At 42.0% G+C, this 24126-nt stretch overlaps 4 protein-coding genes and 2 non-coding genes across 6 annotated transcripts; 4 read left to right on the top strand and 2 right to left on the bottom strand.

Annotated features, from left to right (window-relative positions):
* Positions 1 to 6692: 6692 nt before the first annotated feature.
* Positions 6693 to 7169, top strand: LOC139324597 (histone H2B 5-like). Its single transcript, XM_070954314.1, has one exon. The coding sequence runs from the start codon at positions 6699 to 6701 to the stop codon at positions 7077 to 7079; it is 381 nt and encodes a 126-aa protein (XP_070810415.1). The 5' UTR covers positions 6693 to 6698; the 3' UTR covers positions 7080 to 7169.
* Positions 7170 to 12033: 4864 nt separating this feature from the next.
* On the top strand, positions 12034 to 12590 carry LOC139324736 (histone H4). The gene has a single exon (XM_070954477.1). The coding sequence runs from the start codon at positions 12035 to 12037 to the stop codon at positions 12344 to 12346; it is 312 nt and encodes a 103-aa protein (XP_070810578.1). The 5' UTR covers position 12034; the 3' UTR covers positions 12347 to 12590.
* Positions 12591 to 12825: 235 nt separating this feature from the next.
* On the top strand, positions 12826 to 12897 carry TRNAA-UGC (transfer RNA alanine (anticodon UGC)). The gene has a single exon. It is a non-coding gene; the product is annotated as a tRNA-Ala (tRNA).
* A 6884-nt stretch (positions 12898 to 19781) lies between these two features.
* On the top strand, positions 19782 to 20182 carry LOC139324619 (histone H2B 8-like). The gene has a single exon (XM_070954345.1). It carries the CDS (start codon positions 19802 to 19804, stop codon positions 20180 to 20182), a length of 381 nt encoding a protein of 126 aa, XP_070810446.1. The 5' UTR covers positions 19782 to 19801.
* A 711-nt stretch (positions 20183 to 20893) lies between these two features.
* LOC139324678 (histone H3) lies at positions 20894 to 21369 on the bottom strand. Its single transcript, XM_070954411.1, has one exon. It carries the CDS (start codon positions 21337 to 21339, stop codon positions 20929 to 20931), a length of 411 nt encoding a protein of 136 aa, XP_070810512.1. The 5' UTR covers positions 21340 to 21369; the 3' UTR covers positions 20894 to 20928.
* Positions 21370 to 23780: 2411 nt separating this feature from the next.
* Positions 23781 to 23852, bottom strand: TRNAD-GUC (transfer RNA aspartic acid (anticodon GUC)). Its single transcript has one exon. It is a non-coding gene; the product is annotated as a tRNA-Asp (tRNA).
* Positions 23853 to 24126: the final 274 nt, after the last annotated feature.

The raw sequence follows: 24126 nt of genomic DNA, 5'->3' as shown, positions 1-24126 counted from the left end.
TGATCAGCTGTAGGGCGGCCCTTTGAAGCCCCACGGCAAGAGTTTAAACAGTTTTTTTCCTTCTAGCCGATCAGCTGGGACTCAGGAGGCAGTGAATAGATTGGGGGCGGGGCCAAATAAAAGGTAAGAATAACACGGGGGGGAGGGCCCAGCCCTCCCCCCCGTGTTCTCCCAAACAAAGAGAACCAGTTCGGTGACGTCATATCGTCACTGCTACTGTGACGTCATATCGTCACCGCTACTGGCTCAGCCGAACCGGGCTGAACCGGGAGGAACCCACCACTGAACTCTTCCCTTCTCCTGGGTTTTTACAACTGCTTCTAATTATGTTGGTTCCTCTACTGAGAATGGACTACGTTGAGATGTTCTTTCAATTTCACTCTTCAAAACCGAAGAGCAAAATTGAATGGCCACGCCCTACAAGTGCCAGAAATCTTTTTGATAGCCCTCAAAATCACATAACTGTCCTGCGGAACAAATACTCAAAAAAAATATTCTTCTTTTTGGAAGGCAAAGCATTTTGGGGTACAGTATGTCCACGAGTCTTCCTGAGATAAAAAAAAAAATCTGAATTGTGCAAGTACGGGCTTCAAAACTATAACAGAAAGATTTATTTCCAAGAAATAAATTATAGGGATAGAAAAAAAAAAAACCAGGCAGTTAGAGAACTGCATCTACTAGAAGTCAAGCTTGAGAACCAAAAGAAGCAACAAGTTCTCACTCATTCTTGCTCAGAGTTGATTTTACTGACAGGATGTGATTGTGGTTATTAAGTACAATGGTTAAATAAGGTTGATTGTCAAGGTTAGCCAGTGGTCTGAATACAAGCTGAGAGGAAAAACAGAATTCTATAGCTTCTCTGATGTGTCTGAAGGCAAAGGAAATATTTGCTCACACTTGTGAGGGAAAAAAATAGTCATAAAGGTCCATTCTCCGCGGCGTAAACAAGTTGTGGTTGAATGCAACTTTTACAAACTGTTTTTTGTAAATAATATGGGATCCCTCAGCATAATTAACCCAATTCAGTTGCAGTTTGGATCCAGTGAGCTGCAGGCCTTAAGACAATTTTTGCAGACTCTCCCAGGAGACAGGGGGACAGAATATTCTAGTTTTATTCTGTTGCCATCACAAGAAGTGCTGGCTGTTTTATGTCTCTCAAGGAACATGAAGGAATCTTATTGAAGCTCCATGAAGAAATCTTTAATTCTGCTCTCCTCTGGATTATTTTATTGCATTCTTCTTCTTTTTTTCTGTTGAAATTCTAGCAACTAGACAAAAATCATGGAATTGGCTTTTTTTTAAAAATAATTGCAGCAAGATTATTCTCAAAGAACAGGTGCTTTATAGAATTCTGAAAGTTGAAGTTCACACATCTTACAGTTGGAAAACATTGGTATATAGAGTTTAATTGTGCCTGCTTGATGGTAGATACCATCTTTACTTTTTGATCCCCTGAATAGAAAATAACCAGAAGGAAGTAGGTCAGAAAGATAATCAGGAATGAATAACAGTTATTTCCCTCAGCTGAGCTTTCAGATACTTCTAAATGTGATAGTTCCTCTACTGAGAACAGACTTAAGTTGAGATGTTCCTTCAGCTTTGGCTCCTCAGTTCTTCTACGAAAGCCGGAAATCTCGTTGATGGGTCCTCACAATTCCATATCATCATCTTCTTTTAATGACGCCATAATCCCTTGCGGGGTAGAGAATGGAGCTGAGTGTTTACTGGCTGGATGCCTTTCCTGTCACCAATGCTGAGTTATATTCAGCAGATATATATACTCATTGTGCCCAGAGAGAGAAATATCTGCCTCTACCGAGGATCAAACTCAGCCTCCTGATTGTGGGGCGAGAACTCCACCTCTAGGCCACCACGCCACTCTCCTCAAAATTCCATGCATGTGAAACAAAAACTCAAAACAAAATTATTCTTTTTTGGGAGGAAAAAGCAATATTGGGGTACAATAGATGACAAGTCTTCCTCAACACTTTGTGAATTGAGTCTAGGAAGGAAGAAAGGAGGCAATGACCTTGGATTACAGGGAAAGAGAACATAAATCCTTAAATTAAGTATTTCTCAACCTCAGCAAGTTTAAATTGTGTGGATTTCCACTCCCAGAATTCATAGCTGGCTGGGGAATTCTGGGAGTAGAAATCAACATGGCGTGAAGTAGCCAAGGTTGAGAAACACTGCTGAATTTCATAATTATGGTTGGCACAGCCTCAAGCCTTGAATGATGCCATTCAACTAGCAAGACTTCCTACAATTTATTTCACGGCTACATCTTTCAACCAACAATTAATATTTTTTAAAAAACCTCCCTTTTGCTTTTCTGCGGTTGAACCATAGGGCTAATTTTGCCAAACTCTGATTTGAGTTGGAAGGTAGTTGAAAATCAATCAAGTGAAACCTTATCAAGAAACCACCAGATCTACTCTTACTTTGGGAAACACTTTCACGATTCGTCATTTGAATGTCTGGAAGGGCCTGAGGTAAAAATCAAATAATAAAAACAAACGGCAAACTAAAACCCCATCCCCCCTCAAAAAACACTTTTCACAGACAGCTTCATTATTACGAAGCAAAGCTAGTGAAAAAGAAACTATGGTTAGCTCAGGTTTCCTTCTGAAAAAGCTGTAAAAATGAGCTTTAAGGCTGATATTACGCTAATTTTCCACTTCCCCTGTTCTGTCACGCTCTTCGGGCTTCGAGAAAACAGCCGGGTTCCAGTTTTCACACAACAAAGCTTTAGATGTGGTCTCCCTTTATGTGTGCAGCGATTTACAAAAACAAAGAGAGCGTTCGACCACAACTTGCTTACCTCCTTGAAGAATGGAACCAAATGACTGGTTATTTCCCTCCACAAGAATAAGAAATGTTTCCTTTGACTTCAGAGACCTCGTAGAGACTTCAAGGTTTTGTTTTATTTCTTGTAATTCACATCCGGACCCCTGATTTTCTTCTTGCAGAACCTCAAAGAGAACCCACCTGCCTCGTAAGCTTTGAGACCGAACACGAGAAGGCTAATTTTCTCTCTTTGGAGAAAAGAACATTCATGGAAGACATCAGGGATTGGGTTAGACCCAGCAATGGTGGAAACCTTGTAGATCTCAATCCAACGACGCGGATTTTTCAGCGTTTCATGGCCTACTGACTGTTGGAAGAAATGTCCATCTGGGTTCAATTCCAAGTGGGGAGAAAGACACTGGAAACATGGAGACTGCTTGAAAAGATGGTTTAATGGTGGACAGGACCACAGGGTTTTGAGGTCCTGGGCAAAAAGGCACATGGGTGTGTGTGAGAGAGAGAGATTTATACCCTCTGTTGGGCTTTGAATTTGAGCTTGTATTCTGAATGGTTGTCAGACTCCCATGGGGCCATGCAGGGGTAACTTTGTAGGTTGTCTTTTGAGTCCCAGGCTTGGTTGAGCCTTGCTGGGTGATGTCATCTTCCCAGGTGTCATGTGGTGAGTTCTGTTGCTAGATGGGTAGAGGGCTAATCCTATCTTTGTTGGATTGTGGGTGAGGGCTTTTGCCTATGAATAGACCTTCATATCTCTTTATCTCTTTTAAGTGCTGACATCTGCTGTTGGCTATTGAGGAGGATGGGGGCTATTAAGACTGAGTTGGCTTCCTACCTAAAAAACATGTTTCTCCATTTCTCATCCAGGGAAATATAATATTCTGCCTTTTTAATATTTCCTAGAATAGTTCATTCTTCTAGGACCGTGATGGTGAACCTATGGCATGTGTGCCACAGGTGGCACACGGAGCCATAATCTGTGGGCACGCGAGCATTGCCGTAGTTCAGCTCCAGCTGAATTTTCTAGTCCAGCTGATTTTCGGGCCTTCCGGGCCCACCATAAGTCAGCAAATGTGCTATTTCCGGCCTCCGGAGGGCCCCCGGGGGCTGGGGAAGGCTCTTTTTGCCCTCCCTGGGCTCCAAGAAAGCCTCTTGAGTCTGGGGAGGGCAAAAAATTGGCCTACCGGTCCCACTGAAAGTTGGGAAATCAGCCATTTCTGGTCTCCAGAGGGCTGGGTAAGGCCGTTTTCACCCTCCCCAGGCTCCTAGAAAGCCTCTGGAGCCTGGGGAGGGTGAAGAATGGGCCTTCTGGTGCCACCAGAAGTCAGGAAATGGCTGTTTCCGGCCTCCAGAGGGCCTCCAGGGGACGGTGGAGAAGGCCGTTTTGCCCTCCCCAGGCTCCAACAAAGCCTCTGGAGCCTGGAAGGAGCGAAAAACGGGCCTACCGGGCCCACCATGCCATCACATGCTAAAAGCAGGGAGAGCGCAGGGGGGCAAGCGAGTGCATGCACAGGGGCGGGGCACATTGAATAATGGGTGTGGGCACGTGCACGCATGTGACCCACCCGCATTCCCCATGCTTTTGGCAAAACCGCAAAACGGTTAGCCATCACTGTTCTACGAGATGGGTGGATGCTAATGTCCTACATGACCAAGCAGCAATGGGTGTACATCGAAGCTTAAGGCAATGTTTCACAACCGCAGAAACTTTAAGGTATGAGGACTCCAATTCCCAAAATTTCCAAGCCAGTTAAGAATTCTGGGAGTGGAAAGACCACACACTTTGAAGGTGCTGAGCAGTGGTGAAATCTGAACCGGTTTGCTACCAGTTCGCTGGCCGCGTATGTGCGCTGTGTATGTGCCAAAAGGAGGCTTGGGAAGGTAAGTAGAACATCCGGGGGTGGGATCAGCTGTGCCGCGTGATTTAGCTTCGCTAGAAAGCAGGATTTCCTGCTTTCTAGCAAAGTTAAACCCCACGGCACAGCTGATCGTCAGAAATACTGTTCCGGTAGCTTTTTTTATCACTACCAGTTCACCAGAACCAGAGTGAACTGGTAGCATTTCACCCCTGGTGCTTAGGTTGAGGAACACTGGTTCAAGGGTTTATGTTCTGTCCTCCCTATCTTTATGAAATTGCTAATCCAAGGTCATTCCCTTCCTTCCTTCTTTCTTCCTAGAGGTCAGCTAAACTGGCTGGGGAATTCCGGGAGTTGAAGTTCACAGAGCTTAACGTGACCAAGGAAGGTTGAGAAACACTGTGCTAGAGATATTAGGTGTCGTCTTTGTTACTCTTGTTAGTAAGGTGCGGGAAAATGATAACCAGTTTCATCAAAGGAAAAAGAAATATACTTTTACCTGCTGAATAACTTTGTTTCGGGGAAGACCTCAAGCTTCCTGGTTTCTCTCCCATAAATACCAATTTAAGGGTTCCTCCTCACCAGTAAAAGTTTGCAACAGAGAGAAAACAAAACATTTATTCCTACCAGGTTCCTCAACATCCATTGACCGAGTGCCCACAACATCTTTACTTGCACTGTTGTTGATTTCCACCCCAGAGATCTGGTGTCCATCTTCTTCTGAAATGCCTTGTGAGCAGTTCCGGGGACAACGATGGTAGAAGATGAACCACAGGAAAAATTTTATTTTAATATCATGAACGGAAAACCCAAATGAAGAAACTTCTAAGTTTCAGATATGGGCCAGGAGAAGCATTTTCAGCCTCCAAAAACCAGACAATCTGTGACTCAAGTCATTTCAACCGAGTAGTCTTGATGCAAGAATGATGCTAGCTGATCGTTGAGCCGTTCAAATATAATTTAAGTAAAACCTCTCTGAATGGCGTAATAGATCCAAAAGACTCACAGTAATCTCAACTAAACCAAAAAGAAAGAAATCACTAAAATGTGTAAATTGATTTCGGTGGGATCAAAGCATCATCAATGCTCCTGAAATGAAAGGCAACGCCATTTAAAATATAGATGTGTGAGAGAAGTGTATTTCAAGCGTTTCCCTCTTCAAAACACGACTTAATATGCCAGACGATCTCTGAAATGTGGCTTGCACTGCTTTCTTATCTTACAACTATATAAATATATTTTATTTTTATTTTATTTTATATCCAATTTATTTTATTTTATATCCAATATGTGAACTCTCCTTGTGAGAAGTGATTGGGCCCCAGACCATGAAATTCTGACACAAAATTTGGTGAAGCTCGTAAGTCACTGAATTGGACTTGATAAAAGACATTTGAAGCTCTTTCTGCTCCTCTATAAATTTTGACAGTTTGCTTTCTGCCAGCAGGTGTAACCTGGAAGAGACTTGATCCTCCGTTTTAAGGACAACTCATAATTAGATCATTCTTTGCTAATAATCTTTGTCATTTTCCAGGTTTGTCCTTCACTTAGTTTTGCAATTGAAGCTTCCTCAGACGGCTGCCCCCCTCCATTAAACTCCGTAGACACTGCTGAGGCAAGGTGCAAACCGGCCAAAAATTATCCGAAAACTATTCATACGGCTCCCAATTTTCCTCATTTCGGTTAGATTGCTAATCCAATGTATTGCTTTGCAAAACCACGACAATTCACCTTTGCAATTCGTCGCTTCAAAAATACACCAATGAGAGAGAAGAAGCCTTCACGGGAACCAATCAGAAAACAGCTCCCGGCGCGCGTTCAAACCCAAATCAAAGCCATTGTTTGCCTTATCCAACAGCGAAAAAAAACGAACGCGTCGGCCGTTCTGATTGGCGTTCCCACTTTCCCGCCCAAATTGTACGCACCAACGGGAGCTTGACGAGCGGAGCGCCTTCATTAGCATTCGGCTGCTTATAAAAGGGAAGCGGGAGAGCGAAGTTCGTCAGTTTGCTGCCTCCCGTCATAAGAGAAGGAGCGAAGATGCCTGAGCCAGCGAAGTCAGCGCCGGTGCCCAAGAAGGGGTCGAAGAAGGCCATCACCAAGACGCAGAAGAAGGGCGACAAGAAGCGCAGGAAGAGCCGCAAGGAGAGCTACTCTATCTACGTCTATAAGGTGCTGAAGCAGGTCCACCCCGACACCGGCATCTCCTCCAAGGCCATGAGCATCATGAACTCTTTCGTCAACGACATCTTCGAGCGCATCGCGGCCGAGGCTTCCCGCCTGGCTCACTACAACAAGCGCTCCACCATCACTTCCCGCGAGATCCAGACGGCCGTCCGCCTCCTGCTGCCCGGCGAGCTCGCCAAGCACGCCGTCTCCGAGGGGACCAAAGCCGTCACCAAGTACACCAGCTCCAAGTAGACTTACCGGACCGCAGGGAAGACTTAAAGCCCGCCAACCTCCCAAAAAGGCTCTTTTAAGAGCCGCTCACGTTTTCTTCGAAAAGGCTGAGGTCGTTTTTCGGGGCTGTTTATTGCTTTGTTTATGATTCCCTCCCCCCAAAAAAAAATTTAAGATGGAAAAAAAGTATATTGGAGGATTTTTGATTTGTAAAGGAAAGTAAAATGTGCAAACTCTGCAATACACTGGGATTGTGTGTGGATTTTTGTGCTTGCCTGTATAAATGTTGATTTAACTCCTTAACAGGAATTGTGCATTGATTTTTCTAGATCATTTTTTTTTAAAGCACTTATTGGTGTGGGTGCATTGCTAGAGAAAATTGGACCTGTTTTCTTTTGAAGGCATTTAGATTCCAAGAAGCTGATAGAGGGATGTCCTTTTTTTGTTATGAGTTACTTTTTCTCTCTTGCTCTCCTCTTTTTTCCTCCTTAAGTAGGTGACATGATTAGAAGTTAGACAAAAGTTTTTTTTCTTTATTAAAGGGTGATACGATCAAAAGCTTAGAATAAGTGATAGAAACAAGAAAAGGAATATATATATATTTAATTTGATTTATATGCCGCCCTTCTCCGGAGACTCAGGACGGCTTACAATGCGTTAAACAATAGCCTTCATCCTTTTGTATATTTATGCAAAGTCAGCTTATTGCCCCCCACAAACTGGGTCCTCTATTTACCTACCTTAGAAAGGATGGAAGGCTGAGTCAACCTTGAGCCTTGGCGAGATTCAATCTTACTTTAACTGCAGACAGCTGGTGTTAAATTACAGTCTAGACTTTCTATCGCAAAATGAAAGCGATGAGAAAATGTGGAATAATTGAATAATGATAGACTAAAATAGAAGTATGCACTATTAGAAATGTGTAAGTGGATTGAATGGAAGGGTTATGATTAACTTGATTAGCTTTATTTGAATTAGAATGTTATTACACTAAGGTGCCACACTGTTAAAGCATTTATTTGGATATTTTGATAAAAAATGAAAAAATTGAGGGGGGGGGGAACCAAGAAGCTTCATCTCTGACAGGATAGTGGGGAATGGAAGGATGTATGTCCTGCCCTGTCAGAGCTGAAGAAGCTTCTTGGATGAGAAGTGAAACATCTTCAAAAGAAAAAAACAAGGGAAGTCCAGTTGCCTCCTGAAAAAGCATTTTTGGGACAAAAATGTGACCCTGGATGGCTGAGAATCTCTACAGACTTTTTTGCTTGAGAGAAGTTCCCTGAGGATGGGGCTCCAGCAATGAGTCCTACCCAGATTGTATCGCTGCATTATTTTAATTAAAATTTAAATATAAAATATGAATATGCACGTAATGGGTAATGGGAAGGAAGGAGGAAAGAAGTGTGATGTAATGGGGAAAAAGGAAAAAAAAAACATTAACTTTGTAGTGGTCGATATGGCTTGTTTTTGCTAACTCCGATCAGGTTTTTTTTCCATCCAATTCTTCCATTGCATTGTGAGAATTATATCCTATTTTTGCACCGTTTTCAAAACATGTTACATGAAAGTGACAAGGTGCAAATGTAGTGTTTGCAGAACATTGAATTCTGTTAAAGCTTCATTTATTTATTTTTTATTTATTTTTATATGCCGCCCTTCTCCGGAGACTCAGGGCGGCTTACAATGCGTTAAGCAATAGCCTTCATACGTTTGTATATTTTATACAAAGTCAGCTTATTGCCCCCACAAACCGGGTCCTCATTTTACCCACCTTAGAAAGGATGGAAGGCTGAGTCGACCTTGAGCCTGGTGAGAATTGAACTCGCAGTAATTTCAGGCAGCTGGATGTTATAGTGTAATGCACTCTGTGGCAACATGAGCTGTGCTACTAAAATTTACTGTTAACCTCTCTTTACCCCACAATGAGCATCCTTCAAATTAGGCAAACATTTTATTAAATTCTGTAATGCCTGCAGCTGGAAACTGAGCAGGTCAGAAAGGGGTTTACTTGTGAGTAAGCATTTCTAGAGTTTTGCTCTAGAATAAACTATTCTAGAATCTAGGGGTGTTTTCCCACCTTGGCAATTTTAAGATGGTTGGACTTCCAACTTCAACATGGCTGGCTGGAGAATTCTGGGAGTTGAAGTCCACGCATCTTTAAAATTACCAAAATTGAAAAACGCTGGTCTACTCTAGGACATCCATAACTGAAGTTTTACATCCAAAATATATTTATTCCTTATGATTTTCATCTTCCCTTAAAATATTAAAAGAATCGTGTCTGAGAATCGGTGTCTCCCAGTTAATCAAATCATCAAACTTCCTCAAACCTAATCCGCATATCAAAAGATAAGGTCTGCAAACACAACAAATAGAGGTAATGAAATTAAGACTCCCAGTAGAACTGTATGTTCACAATATACACACATACTCAACAGATAGACGCTTCCATATTCCCAACAAGCTTCTATAAAAGTTTTGCCACTGCACCCCATTTCTCTGCAGTCTGCCCCTAAAGGCAAGCTATTTTGCTTTTAGGAATAATAAATATTCCTCACAGCTCTTTGGATCTCACTTATTCTTGTGCAACCCTGCTTGGAGCCCCGGATTATTCTTCTGACAATACCAAGCTAGCTCATTTTATTTATTAAATTTATATGCTGCCCATTGTACTATTTAAGGCAACTCTGTTTTGCTTAGTATATTATAAAAACAAAATATAAAAATATTAGAAAGTACAGTTGCCTCACCTTGCTTAAGCATATAGTGTAAATCCAAGACTTATTTGTGACATTTTGTCACCGTATATTGTTAGTGCTGGAATTTTAGCACTTTGAAAAGTGTTATTAGCATTTTTAATGTGGAAGCCTAGGCCTCTTTTCTATCTTGAGGAAAACATGTATTTTTCTTCTTAGTCAAGGCCATTTCTTTTGGTATGTGAAAACTTCTCTTTTTCAGCGCTAAACAATACAGAGCCTATTCCTAAAATCTTTGCATGCTTTAAGGAAGATTCAAGCCCAGCTGGGAAAGATTAATGAAACCCATAAATCTGCCACTTGTGGAATGTTATCTATTGAACTAATAGAAAACCCATGTTTTCTATTAGTTCAATATAATAAATGTCTTATGATTGTGAGAGGGATCTTGGAGTCTTAGTGGACAACTAGCTAAAATATGAGCTAGTAATGTGCAGCGGCAGCCAAAAAAGCCAATGCAATCCTTTTTTTTTCCCCTTCTTTTTTTTTCCTTGAAAAATTTTATTTTTAAAACAAAACATAAAACAAATCCATCATCCATTACAAATACAAACAGCGTGTCCGTCGGTTACAAATCTTTTGTGCAGCATCCTCCTGTTCAAAATTTACTAATGATCTAGTTTCTCATATTGTCAAACAAATCAACATCCTCCTTTATCATTTATTTAACTATTGCATTGTTGCTTCAAAAAGTTTATTTTCTAATATATTGATACCATTCATATTTCATATTTCATTTCCATGTTTTGTTATCGAACCATCGATAAAGTAAGTCCCATATCTTGTAATATTGTTTATCTTCTTGTTCTCTAATTTCAAATGTCAATTTACTCATTTCAGCACATTCCATGCTTTTCTTAATAATTTCATCTTGCGTTGGTATTTTCTCATTTTTCCAGTTTTTAGCAAATACAATTCTAGTGTCAACGCAATCCTAAACTGCGTTAACAGAGATAGAATCAAGATCAAGGGAGGTGCTAATACCACTCTATAAAGCCTTAGTAAGGCTGCACCTAGAGTCCTGCATCCAGTTTTGGTCACCACACTATAAAAAAGATGTTGAGACTCTAGAAAGAGTGCAGAGAAGAGCAACCAGGATGATGAGGGGACCGGAGGCTAAAACATACGACGAACGGTTGCAGGAACTGGGCCTGGCTAGTCTAGTGAAGAGAAGGACCAGGGGAGACATGAGAGCAGTCTTCCAATATTTGAGGGGCTGCCCCAGAGAGGAGGGGGGGTCAAGATGTTTTCCAAGGCATCCGAAGGCCAGACAAGGAATAATGGATGGAAGTTGATCAAGGAGAGATTCAACCTAAAAATAAGGAGGAATTTTCTGACAGTGAGAACAATCAACCCACGGAACAGAAGTTGCCTTTGGAAGTTGTGGGAGTTTCATCACTGGAGGCTTTCAAGATGAGATTGGACTGCCATTTGTCAGAAATGTTGTAAGGTCTCCTGCTGAGCAGGGGGTTGGACTAGATGACCTCTAAGGTCCCTTCCAACTCTGTTAATCTGTAATTCATGCTGATTCATCACTTGCTTTCTGACACATTACATAAACGTATCATTTATTTTTGTCCCCCATAAAAAAGACTTTGACTCCCCTTAATAAATGCTTTTTGCTTTGTCTGAATTACTTGGTGATTTGTATTTCCAGGAAGGCCAAAAAACAAAACAAAAAAAAAAACCCTTTGCAAAAGGTAAAAAGTATCTGTCTCAAATTCAGGGATGAAGTTATTATTATCAGTTCCATGCCAAACAGTTTAAAAAGCTAAGCAAATCAGACTTGCTTAGTACAGGGATATATCCAAGGAAATGCCGGTTGAATTGTAAAAACCTCTCAGAAATCAATGGCAAATTGCTTTTTGCATTGGCCAAGAATTCGCTTAAGAGCTTGAGCTTAACTCCAGGGAATATTCTCTTCTTTGTTCCTTATGAAATTTTCAGTGACCTTAATAAAGGATATAAATTGTAAAAGCCAATAAAATCTATGTGGATTAGAAATGCTGAGGTCTCTCATACTTTGAACCATCTTCGCTTCCTTTTAAAGGCGTTTCAATTGTCCTGTGAGGCTATTTTTACGGGCAACGCGGAAAAGGCGGGAAAAAAAAAAAGAAAGAGCTGCCGGTTTAGTTTTCCCTCTGGTCCGATTAGGTGGTATATATGAGCCCGTTTCCCCGTCCGCTTTGACAGTTCGGTTGTTTCCTGCGATTCGAAAGCATGTCTGGCCGAGGCAAAGGCGGGAAAGGCTTGGGCAAAGGAGGCGCCAAGAGGCACAGGAAAGTCCTCCGGGATAACATCCAGGGGATTACGAAGCCCGCCATCCGCCGGCTGGCTCGGCGCGGGGGCGTCAAGCGGATTTCGGGGCTCATCTACGAGGAAACGCGGGGCGTCCTGAAGGTCTTTCTGGAGAACGTGATCCGCGACGCGGTGACTTACACCGAGCACGCCAAGAGGAAAACGGTCACGGCTATGGATGTGGTCTACGCCCTGAAGCGCCAAGGCCGGACTCTCTACGGCTTCGGCGGCTAATTTTTGTCGGGAGATCGGATCGGAGCGGAAGAAAAGAACGGAAAAGGCCCTTTTCAGGGCCGCTCCAGTTTTCCAGAAAAGAGCTGAGCGTCCGATGCAAAGGGGAGGGCTCCGGGCGAGAAGCAGAGCGTTGCATTTACCAAAGCTATATTCTGCTTCCTTGGCGAGGGTTGTTTAAAAATTCGCCGCTAATTTCCAAAGGGAGCGAATGAAACTTAAAAAGCCAATGAAAATTTTAAGTCAATTATGCTTTCCTTTGTACTTGTGATCTTCCAATACGCCTCTTGATTTCTTCCGAATGGTGTATAAAGTTTTGGACTAGGAGATCTCTTAAGATTCCTTTTAATTTATATGTTGTAGCTAGGATGAGATGTTCGGATTTATAATTCATAGTGGGTTTAATTTCATTTGGTTTTTTTTTTTGGTCCTGGGGAAATCGGCGCCTTTTCTATGCCTATTCGAAGAGGATTCGCCGGGGAGGGGATGTAGCTCAGTGGTAGAGCGCATGCTTTGCATGTATGAGGCCCCGGGTTCGATCCCCGGCATCTCCAGTCAGTTTTTTTTTGCTTGGAAAGCTTAAAAGCTTGGAAACCAACGGAGAATTCTATTAAAATGCAGAATCATATCTATTCAATCTCCCTGCAACAATAAGACACGGGTTTTTTTTTTTGCCCGGTTGAAAGAAAAATCCATCTGGTTCAGTGCAACGTCTGAAAATGCCCTTAGGAAGTTATGCTCTGTGTCTTCTGCTAAATGGTAATGGGTTAATCTTATTATATTCCTAAAATGGTCATGTCCTGTTTTTAGAATTTGGGTGGTGGAGGAGAATATACATTTTTTTTAAATACATTTTTATTTGAGTATAAATATTAAAAAAAAACATAACATAACATATACACAACAAACATTTATACAACCTATACACAAAAAGATTTTGTTTTCTTCTTAAGCATTTTTTTCAAAGTGACATTCTACAATTCTACTTATAATAGATTTCTTCACCTCTCCTTAATCTAATAACATTTTTTTAAAAAATCGGTAATATTTCCCCCTATATTTTTTGCTTATTTCTCATTTTTAACCAATTATACCAATTATTCCATATTTTGTAATAATCTGATTCTTCTCTATCCTGTATTTCTTTGGTTAACCTATCCATTTCAGCACGAGAATGTACATTTTTAATCCCATCGCTGGAGGTGAAGGTCAAAATATCTGCTGGGGGATGGGGGATGGGGGGCTATTAAGAAAGACTGAGGTCTGCTTCCTGTCTTTTAAGAGCAGGTTTCTCCAGGGGAAATATAATAGTCTGCCTTGTTAATATTTCCCAAAATATTTCATTCTTTAAGGAGTGGGGGGGGGGCTTCCCACAGCCCTTTGGCCAAACTAAAAAGCGTAGACTTTTGGCTAAATCAGGGGTCTGCAACCTTAAACACTCAAAGAGCCATTTTAATGTAGGTAATGCGGATCCAGCTAGATGATCACTGAAGGACCCTCTTTGTTCATGGTATTGTGGGAAGGAGGATGTGCCTGTTTGAAAGAGGCAACTAACTATGTCCAGTTGAAACAGTACAAAGATAATGAGAAATTCCTTTGAAGTAGAAACATTCTATAAGAGGGGCCCCTCAGTTGTCAGAGATAGAGACATTTGGTGATATACAGTTTGAAGGTTAAAGAGGCCAAGAATGACCACATGAAATATCAACAAGAGATAATTTGAATCTATGCTTCAGTGATTTACAAGAAGAATTATGACTGTTTGGCAAAGATAATGTAAAACTTAGTAATTAGGAAATGTCAATTAAATATAACAAATGTATATGACCACATAAACTGCTGTGTTAGCAGAATCCTTTGTCTTAGAAGGGTATAAAACCATTGTAACTAAGTTCTGTCTTTGTTCACAGCTTCATGTAAAACTGGCTCTGAACCTATTGCGCAATATACTGTCTCTGACTAACCTAGAAAAGTTGTGTTGATCTAATTAATTCACAACATTTAGGACCCGTTTCCCACAGAAAAGAAAACACCGGGAGCCACAAAACCCTTCCGGTGCCTGACTATTTCTTGAGTGGTCACAAAACTAGCATATATAGTTGAATTAAATGTTTTGTTTTCTTCTGAAACTTTCCTTTTCTTGGATTTATCCATGGTTGGCCTACCGGGGGTTGAAAAGCTGAATAAATCGCGTGCCAGCGGGTGTCGCACATCGGCGGTTGTGACGCAAATTTTGAATGACAGGGAGCCGCAGCAGAGGGGTGAAAGAGCCGCATGCGGCTCCAGAGCCGCAGGTTGCTGACCCCCTGGGCTAAATCAAGGGGATAAATAGGAGAAGGTATGTTAGGTATGTATGTCCCAGTTCTCTCCAGATAAATAAAGCTCGGATTGTTGCATTTGTGATAAATTCTTTCTGCTCTTGTAACCTTGCTCTAGATTGAATCAGATAGTTAGGAGAGCACCCCTCTCTTAAACGCCATCATCGCACCAGTTTAAGAATCTGGATTAGATTAGATTAGATTAGATTAGATTAGATTAGATTAGATTAGAATAGAATAGAATAGAATAGAATAGAATAGAATAGAATAGAATAGAATAGAATAGAATAGAATAGAATATTCTTTATTGGCCAAGTGTGATTGGACACACAAGGAATTTGTCTATGGTGCATATGCTCTCAGTGTACATAAAAAGACAAGATACATTCATCAAGAATCATTAGAATAGAATAGAATAGAATAGAATAGAATAGAATAGAATAGAATAGAATAGAATATTCTTTATTGGCCAAGTGTGATTGGACACACAAGGAATTTGTCTTGGTGCATAAGCTCTCGGTATACATAAAAACACAAGATAAATTTGTCAAGAATCATAAGGCACAACACTTAATGATAGTCATAGGGAACAAATAAGCAATCAAATCAGACTAGGAAACAGTCAATATAAATCGTAAGGATACCAGCAACAAAGTTACAGTCATAAGTGGGAGGAGACGGGTGATGGGAACGATGAGAAGATTAATAGTAATGCAGACTTAGTGAATAGCTTGATAGTGTTGAGGGAATTATTTGTTTAGCAGAGTGATGGCGTTGGGGGAAAAAACTGTCCTCGTGTCTAGCTAGTTGTTCTGGTGCACAGCACTCTATAGTGTCGTTTTGACGGTAGGAGTTGACACAATTTATGTCCAGGATGCGAGGGGTCTGTAAATGTTTTCACAGCCCTTAGTCCAGGCTCCCATTCTATTCTCAAAGAGATGTCGACGGGGATAGTTTTACAATCTTGGATAGCAGCTTCAAAGATTTCCCTCCTTGCCACAGGCACCTTGGAACCCAGCACATTCCTCCAGAGGAGATGATGATGCTTTCAGGAATGCTTGGATCAAATTATATAAATTGCATATTTCTGCACAGGGTAGCTTACTATCGATATTGCCAGTTTGTTATATTTTTATCGATTTGGTTTATTAGATTTTTTTTTAAATCCTGCCTTTACTACTTTAAAAGATACTCAAAAGAGGTGGATGGATATAATAACCGTTTCGCCTTCTATTTTCCACACAACAGCCCTGCGAGGTGGACTGAGAGAGAGAGAGAGAACGATTGGCCCAAAGTCACCCAGCCAGCTCTCATGCCTAAGGGAAGACTAGAACTCACCATCATGCCTAAAGTGGGACTAAGATGTGGGATAGACAGCATCACCACCAGATGGATTTGTAACTGGCTGACGAATCTTACTCATACTTAACAGTACTAACTACATCCACGTGGAGGGAAGTAAGCAGTGGGGTACCACAAGTCTTCGGCCCAGGACTCTTCAATATCTTCATAAACGACTTAGATGGGGGAATAGAAGGGGAACTCATCAAATCTGCAGATGACACCAAACTGGTAGGAATAGCCAACCACCCCCCAGAAGACAAACTCAGGATCCAAAAAGATCTGGACAGACTTGAACAATGGGCCCTGTCCAACAAAATGAAACTTAATATGGAGAAACTTATCTCCTTCGTCGCTGTCCACCTGTGGCTGCGGGGACGTGCTTGGCTCCGGGCCTATATCTTGGCCTTCGGTGTCCTCCGGAGGCATTGCCAGAGAGGAGGGTCCTGGAGAGGGAGGCTTTGCCAACTCCTCTCCCTCACTCTCAGAGTCTGCATCTGTCGATAGCCCAGGCTCAGGCAACGGAGCCACAACACAAAGCTAGCCATGATCTCTGACAGCAACCAATCAGGATACTCTTCCTGTGCCCCAGGAAGTTCAAAGTCAGAGAGGGTAGAAAACCCAGGGACTCTCAGCATCAATTCCCTTTTTTCCGCCCAAGATCTCCAAGGCATGTGATCCTGTTCATCAATAAACCTTCTTTCCAAGCAACTTCCACGAATCCAGTGTCTTTTTCCCCACTTGGAACTGAACCCAGAAAGGATATTTCTTCCAACAATTGTATTGTTTACTGCCTCAATGTTGGTCTGTTCTGGATCCTGGTGTTCGTCTTTGCTCATCTGGGGTGTTGATGATTGCTGCTGAGGGTGGTGTTTTGGTATTTTTGTTTCCTTTTTGGGTGTCTGTGTGTAAACATTGCTTATATTTATGTGTCTGTCGATTTCTTAATTGTTGAAACTCTCCGAGTAAACCAAAGACCCAGGTAAACTCCACCTGCTTTCATGCATCTCTGACATTTTAATGTCCAGGGCTACAAACATTGCTTTCTTGTTCCCAATTCTCCAGGCTGAAGCTTTGCGGTGTAGGAAGTTAGCACCCACCCCTTTCCTAGAGGAATGAAATATTTTGGGAAGTGTTAAAAAGGCAGAATATTATGTTTCCCTGGATGAGAAATGGAGAAGCATGTTTTAGAGACGAAGCAGCTCCCATCTTCCTGCCCCCATCCTTTGTCAATGGGCCAGAGGCAGAAACTCAGTCTTTGTCAATGGACCATCATCTGCAACACAATAGGACCCATCTAGCAACAGAAACTAACACAATAGGACCCATCTAGCAACAGAAACTAACACAATAGGACCCATCTAGCAACAGAAACTCACCACATTGGCTGATTACAACAGCCAGCAAGGCTAGCTAAGACCCCCACCCCCTGGGAGTCTGACAACCAATCAGGATACTCTTCCTTTGCCCCAGGAAGTTCAGAGCTCAAAGAGGGCATAAAACCCAGGAACTGGCTGCATCTCGCCCCTTTTTCTGTGCAGGAACTCAAACTGTGTCCACCATTAAACCATCTTTCCAAGCAGTCTCCATGTTTCCAGTGTCTTTTTCCCCACTTGGAGCTGAACCCAGAAGGATATTTCTTCCTACAGCGGGATGCAAAACCCCGAGCACTTTTATGTTGCTCAAATAAATCCTATTGGTCTCCTTTTCCTGCTGGGCTCCAGCCTCGTCCTTCCCTGTGTTTATGGGAACTGCCATATGTCCAAAGCAGGAAGGATGAGAAGTCCTTGATCTCAAGGGGGTGGGGTGGGGGAAGCCTCAGCAAAGGCACCCCCCCCATGTCCTGCTCGATGACCTTGAGTGTACAGGTAATCCTCAATTTACAACAGTTCATTTAGTGACCCTTTAAAGTTACAACGGTACTGAAAAATGACCATTTTTTTCAGACTTATGACTGTTTGGAGAAATATCCATCTGGGTTCAGTAGTTCCAGAAAGACGCTGGAAACATGATGCCTGTTTGGAAAGATGGTTTTTAATGGTGGAACAGGATCACGTGCCTTGAAGATCTTGGGCGAAGAGAAAAAAAAAGGGGAAGAGATGCTGAGAGTGCCTGGGTTTTATGCCCTCTCTGGGTTTTTGAATTTGAGCATGTATTCTGATCGGTTGTCAGATTCCCATGGGGGTCATGCAGGGGTAACTTTGTTAGGTTGTCTGTGTCCCAGGCTTGGTTGACTCTTGCTGGGTGATGATGCCTTTGGGCAATTCCTACTATGGCTCTGCCTGAAGGAGGTAAATCTTTGTTATGTAGAATAGACTGGCCCATTGACAAAGCCCAGTGGGGGACTGAGTTTCTGCCTCCCTTTTAGGGGAAATATTCTGCCCTTTTAATATTTCCTAAAACATTTCATTTTTCTAGGAAAGGGATGGGTGCTAACTTCCTATATGACCAATGCAGCATCCCCAATGTTACGTGATCCAAATTCATTTGCTTGGCAACTGGTTCGTATTTATGACGGTTGAGGTGTCCACTCTCACGACCTTCTGACAGGCGTAGTTAACGGGGAAGCCAGATTCATTTAACATGTGACAAACTTAATGGCTGCCATAATTCCCTTAACAACTGTGGCAAGAAAGGTTGTGGGACAAAACTCACTTCACCAAAATGTCTCCCTTAGCAACATAAATTTGGGGCTCAATTATGTCATAAATCGAGGACTACCTGTAGCCATGTAACCGTTCATTTATCTATGAATAGATAAGAGTCAAGCTGAAGGGAATTCAACAACAAAAAATGGACAAAGAAAAATGTGACTGAATCAACACTTTTAAATATGTTTTATGTTTGTTTTATGTTTTATTAAATTTATATACCGCCCTACTTCCGAAGGACTCAGGGCGGTGAACAGGCACAGAATAAAATACATAAATACAAAAGTTAGAAACAATTTAAAACCAAATTAAACAATTTAGCCCAAGACAATTAAAAAACCCCATAATTTAAAACAAATTAAAATTTCAATTTAAAAAAATTAAAAAGGGGAGAAAATTAGAGAACATAACCTCAAACCTATCTATGGAGATTCTCAATCATCCCAGATTAGTTGCTTTTTCAAAAGGCAACTTGGACTATTTTTTCCCCTTTTTCTTCTCTTCCCCTTTTCTTCTCTTCCACCAGGGACTGGTGTCCAGTTGCCTTTTGAAAAAGCCTCTTTGAGACAACCTTAACCATAAATTCTTTCTCAAGAATTTCCCATGTCTGAAACAAATAAAATTAATGTTAATATTAATTAAAATTAATATTGTTAAAAATTAATATTTTATTATCCCAGGAAGAATATTAATAATATATTCTTCCTGAGGAATTCTGGGAGGTGAAGTCCTCAAGTCTTAAAGTTGCCAAGTTTGGAAACCCCGTTTCCAAGCTCATATTTCGAGCTCATATTTCAGTGTATTTCGAGCTCATATTTCAGTGTATTTCAGCTCAGCATTGTTTTTTCTATCAGTCCTATCTTCGGTGGTGTTCAAATTGGCAAGCATTCATTGGATAGGCGTTTAAATTCCTACTAACCAATGCAAGTGAGACTCTCCACAGCCCAGCCAATAGGAACGTTTCTTTCTTAGCCCATAGAAAACCCAGCATTTGAAAGAAAAAAAAAACGTCGCGCGCCACATTCCTCCCGCAGCCAATCGTCAAGCGGACCTCCGAAGACCTCATTTGCATACAGCTCTTATAAATACGAGCGTACGGGACTAGCGGCCATCAGTGCGATATCCCGATTGGTAGTGTGCGTGTCAAGATGCCTGAGCCCGCGAAGTCAGCGCCGGTGCCCAAGAAGGGGTCGAAAAAGGCCATTACCAAGACGCAGAAGAAGGGCGACAAGAAGCGCAGGAAGACCCGAAAGGAGAGTTACTCCATCTACGTCTACAAGGTGCTGAAGCAGGTTCACCCCGACACCGGCATCTCCTCCAAGGCCATGAGCATCATGAACTCCTTCGTCAACGACATCTTCGAGCGCATCGCGGCCGAGGCTTCCCGCCTGGCTCACTACAACAAGCGCTCCACCATCACCTCCCGCGAGATCCAGACGGCCGTCCGCCTCCTGCTGCCCGGCGAGCTGGCTAAACACGCTGTCTCTGAGGGGACCAAAGCTGTCACCAAATACACCAGCTCCAAGTAGACTTACCGGACCGCAGGGAAAACTTAACCCGCCAACTCCCCCAAAGGCTCTTTTAAGAGCCGCTCACTTCCTTCTGAAAGGGCTGCAAGCGCGTTATAAGCTATCCTGCGAGTGTTGCTTAGAAGCAAGTTATGTATAAATTTATTTGTCACCAAATATTTAAGGGATTTACTCCATAGTAGAAAAAGTTTCTTGGTATGAAGTATAGTTAACTCTGGAATTAGCGAATAGAATAGGAATTTTGTATTGGCCAAGTGTGATTGGACACACACAAGGAACTTTGTGCATATGCTCTCACTGTACATAAAAATAAGATACGTTCATCAAGAATCGTAAGGTACAATACTTGTGGGAGAAAAAAGTCGGGATTTTCGACGTTCAGTCACGAGAAAGTTCGAATCCCTATATTATATTATATATATATGTCTTCTAAATGAGTTGGGACTAGATCCCCCAAGCTCTTCCAGCCGTTACCTGCTTAAAATTATATGGGGGGGTGGGCAGAGGGTGGTAAGGCCTCGGCTCTAGAAGAGTAAAAGCCAAATTTGACGTTAAAATGGGTTCCTGCAATTTTTTTTTAATGAACAAGTTTATTGCTTTTAGAAAAGCAAGTGACGGAGTTACGTGATGAGAAAAACGCACATACCATTCTCACTTTTAGTTTTGGGGGGTAGTTTCCAGCACTCTTTAGGACTGTTTGATGGCTCTTAAAAGAGCCTTTTTTTAAAAAAAACAAAACGCGTTCTTTACGCCCGTTCTCCGCGGATGCGGCGGGCCAGCTGGATGTCCTTGGGCATGATGGTGACCCGCTTGGCGTGGATGGCGCACAGGTTGGTGTCCTCGAAGAGCCCCACCAGGTAAGCCTCGCTCGCCTCCTGCAGCGCCATCACGGCCGAGCTCTGGAAGCGGAGGTCGGTCTTGAAGTCCTGCGCGATCTCGCGCACCAAGCGCTGGAAGGGCAGCTTGCGGATCAGCAGCTCCGTCGACTTCTGGTAGCGGCGGATCTCCCTCAGGGCGACGGTGCCGGGGCGGTAGCGGTGAGGCTTCTTCACGCCGCCGGTAGCCGGAGCGCTCTTCCTCGCCGCCTTGGTGGCCAGCTGCTTGCGGGGCGCCTTCCCGCCGGTGGACTTGCGAGCGGTCTGCTTGGTACGAGCCATCTCGATGCGAAGACAAAAGAGGGACCAACGCTCCGCACGCCGCAAAGAGAAGAACTGAAAAGAAACCGCCACCGGCCGCGCTATTTATACACTGCTCCCTTGGTTTTGATTGGTGGTCGTTTTCAGCCAATCACGTGCTGAATTTAAATCTGCCGCGCGCTCGCTGCGCGGATTTTGAAAGTGATTTTACGGAAACGCGGCTTTTTCGTTGTTTACCGCGTTCGTTTTTTTCCAGGATCAAGGATAAATGTGCAACAATTAAAAAGTCTCTTAATTTAATTTAACACTTAAAAATAATTAATTAATAGCCCAATTACTCCGAATAAATCACGATTCCATTTATTCCCAGTCAGTTAAGAGCTTAACTTTCGATGTCAATTAAAGGAAAAAAGAAATCACAGTCCCTTTACCGGAATGTTTCCTAAAAGCAAAAAATAAAATAAAATAAAAAATCTCGTGAGAAAAATAATTTTGTTTAAACGTTCTCGTTGGCTGGTGCCTACCCCCTCCCCTTGTTTTATGCAATCAGAGGAAGGGAATATAAGGGCGGCCTTGGAAACGAAGGACTATTAAACACATTTGACACCGTGCAGTTTCACACGTATGTCAGATCGTAGGCTAACAACATAGCTAAACAATCCTGGTTTAAAACAAAAAAAAAAAAAAAGGAACAGAAAAGACTGCGGGGGATAAGGCGCTGCCAAGCCACTACAATCCTTTCGGACCTTTGAATCGCCAGCTTGTTCTCTTGCCAGGGTACTAATAGAGTAAGAAAGAGCCTTTTCCGTGAGGGCACCTACCCTTTGGAACAGGGATACGAATGATCCCAGATCTTCGTACTTTCCGTCGTGCACTTAAGACCTTTCTATTTCACCAAGCCGGGCTAGCATAAATCTCTTCTAATTGTTCTAAATCTTTAGTTATTATTTATTTATTTTTATTTATGTATTTTTATATGCCGCCCTTCTCCGGAGACTCAGGGCGGCTTACAATGCATTAAGCAATAGCCTTCATACTTTTGTATATTTTTTTATACAAAGTCAGCTTATTGCCCCCACAAACCGGGTCCTCATTTTACCCACCTTAGAAAGGATGGAAGGCTGAGTCGACCTTGAGCCTGGTGAGAATTGAACTCGCAGTAATTGCAGGCAGCTGGATGTTAAATGCTGCCTTAGTAGGAGGCATTAGCCTCCTACGTCACTCAGGCTCCTTATGCTGAAAATTCTTAACCGATGAACCAAATTGGCTTAATCATCTTATATTCACATTTTATATGTATGTTATTTTAACTGTTCACCGCCCTGAGTCGTTCGGGAGAAGGGCGGTATAATAAATAAATAAATAAATAATATACTAATATCCATATGATACATATAGTAATATAAATATACTACATAGTATACCACATTAATATAACTATATTATATAGCTAATATGTAGTATATAGTCATATACCTGTATATTAGATAGATACGATGATAGGTATACTATATGCTACATACTAGCTATATAATACGCAGTAATAATATAGTCTGTATTAGATAGATGCTAGAGATATATATGCCAGGGGTCTCCAACCTTGGCAACTTTAAGCCTGGCGGACTTCAAGTCCCAGAATTCCCCAGCCAGCAAAGGCTGGGGAATTCTGGGAGTTGAAATCCGTGCTGGCTGGGGAATTCTGGGACTTGAAGTCCGCCAGGCTTAAAGTTGCCAAGATTAGAGACCCCTGCTATATGCTACACACTAGCTATATAATATGCAGTACTAATAGTCTACTATATAGACTATATAGTGGTCCATATTACAGCGTACACTTTAACATATTTTTAATTTTTAATTTTTAATTGGTTTGTCATTTTAAACTGGGGCCAAATTAATATATATTCTTTTCATTGTTTTTAATGTTTGTATTGTATGTTTTTATCTGGCTGTACACCGCCCTGAGTCCCTTGGGAGAAGGTGCGGTATATAAATTTGAAATAAACTAAATAAATAAATAAATAAAACATACCATAGTATAGTATAGAATGCCATATAATATATAGAGTATTAGTACATAGTATAAGTGATGTTATAGTATACTAACTATGCTAATTATAATCAAGCCATCGAGGATGAGAAGGTGACGTAATCGTCAGCAACTGATTTCTTTTCACATCTCGGATGTCTAAGAAACATGGGGGGGGGGAGGGAATTAATTGGGAAGGAGGAAAATACGCGCGGGAAAATTCCATTCATGCGAGACTGGCCTTCAATGACGTCACGTGATCATCCACACCAGGGGGGGCGTGGCTACCGGCATCCATTCATTTCATGGGGTTGGAAGCTCATCATTCATCGCAACGAAGCGACCTTTCGGATTAATTTGGCCGCTGGGCTTTTTTCATCTTTTTCCAAAGACCCAAGAATTTACGCGCTTCTTTATTAAAAACGTTCGCCATCTCCCCGTCGGGGAATCGAACCCCGGTCTCCCGCGTGACAGGCGGGGATACTTACCACTATACTAACGAGGAGAACGCTGGAAGTGTCCTTTCGCCTGCCTGCTTTCAAGACGCCGGAAGAGAAATGAATGAACAGAATTTTTCATCATCATCATCATCAGTAGTAGTAGTAGTAGTAGTAGTAGTAAAATCTATTTATAAGGACGTTTTGAGCAACAGCAGGGAAGAAATTTTCGTCTTCTTCCAGGATCTCTTCTCTATTTCCCTATCCAGGCATCCAAGCCTGCCTTTCCCATCCCAATACTGAGTTTCCTTAATTGTATGGGGTTTGCTTTCAAATATTTCA

This window comes from Pituophis catenifer, unplaced genomic scaffold (genome assembly GCF_029215685.1).
Source record: "Pituophis catenifer annectens isolate HBS135680 unplaced genomic scaffold, rPitCat1.0.hap2 SCAF_15, whole genome shotgun sequence".
NCBI classification, from domain to species: Eukaryota; Metazoa; Chordata; class Lepidosauria; order Squamata; family Colubridae; genus Pituophis; species Pituophis catenifer.
Note: the sequence above shows the minus strand (reverse complement) of the source record. Positions and strands in the feature narration are given on the sequence as shown.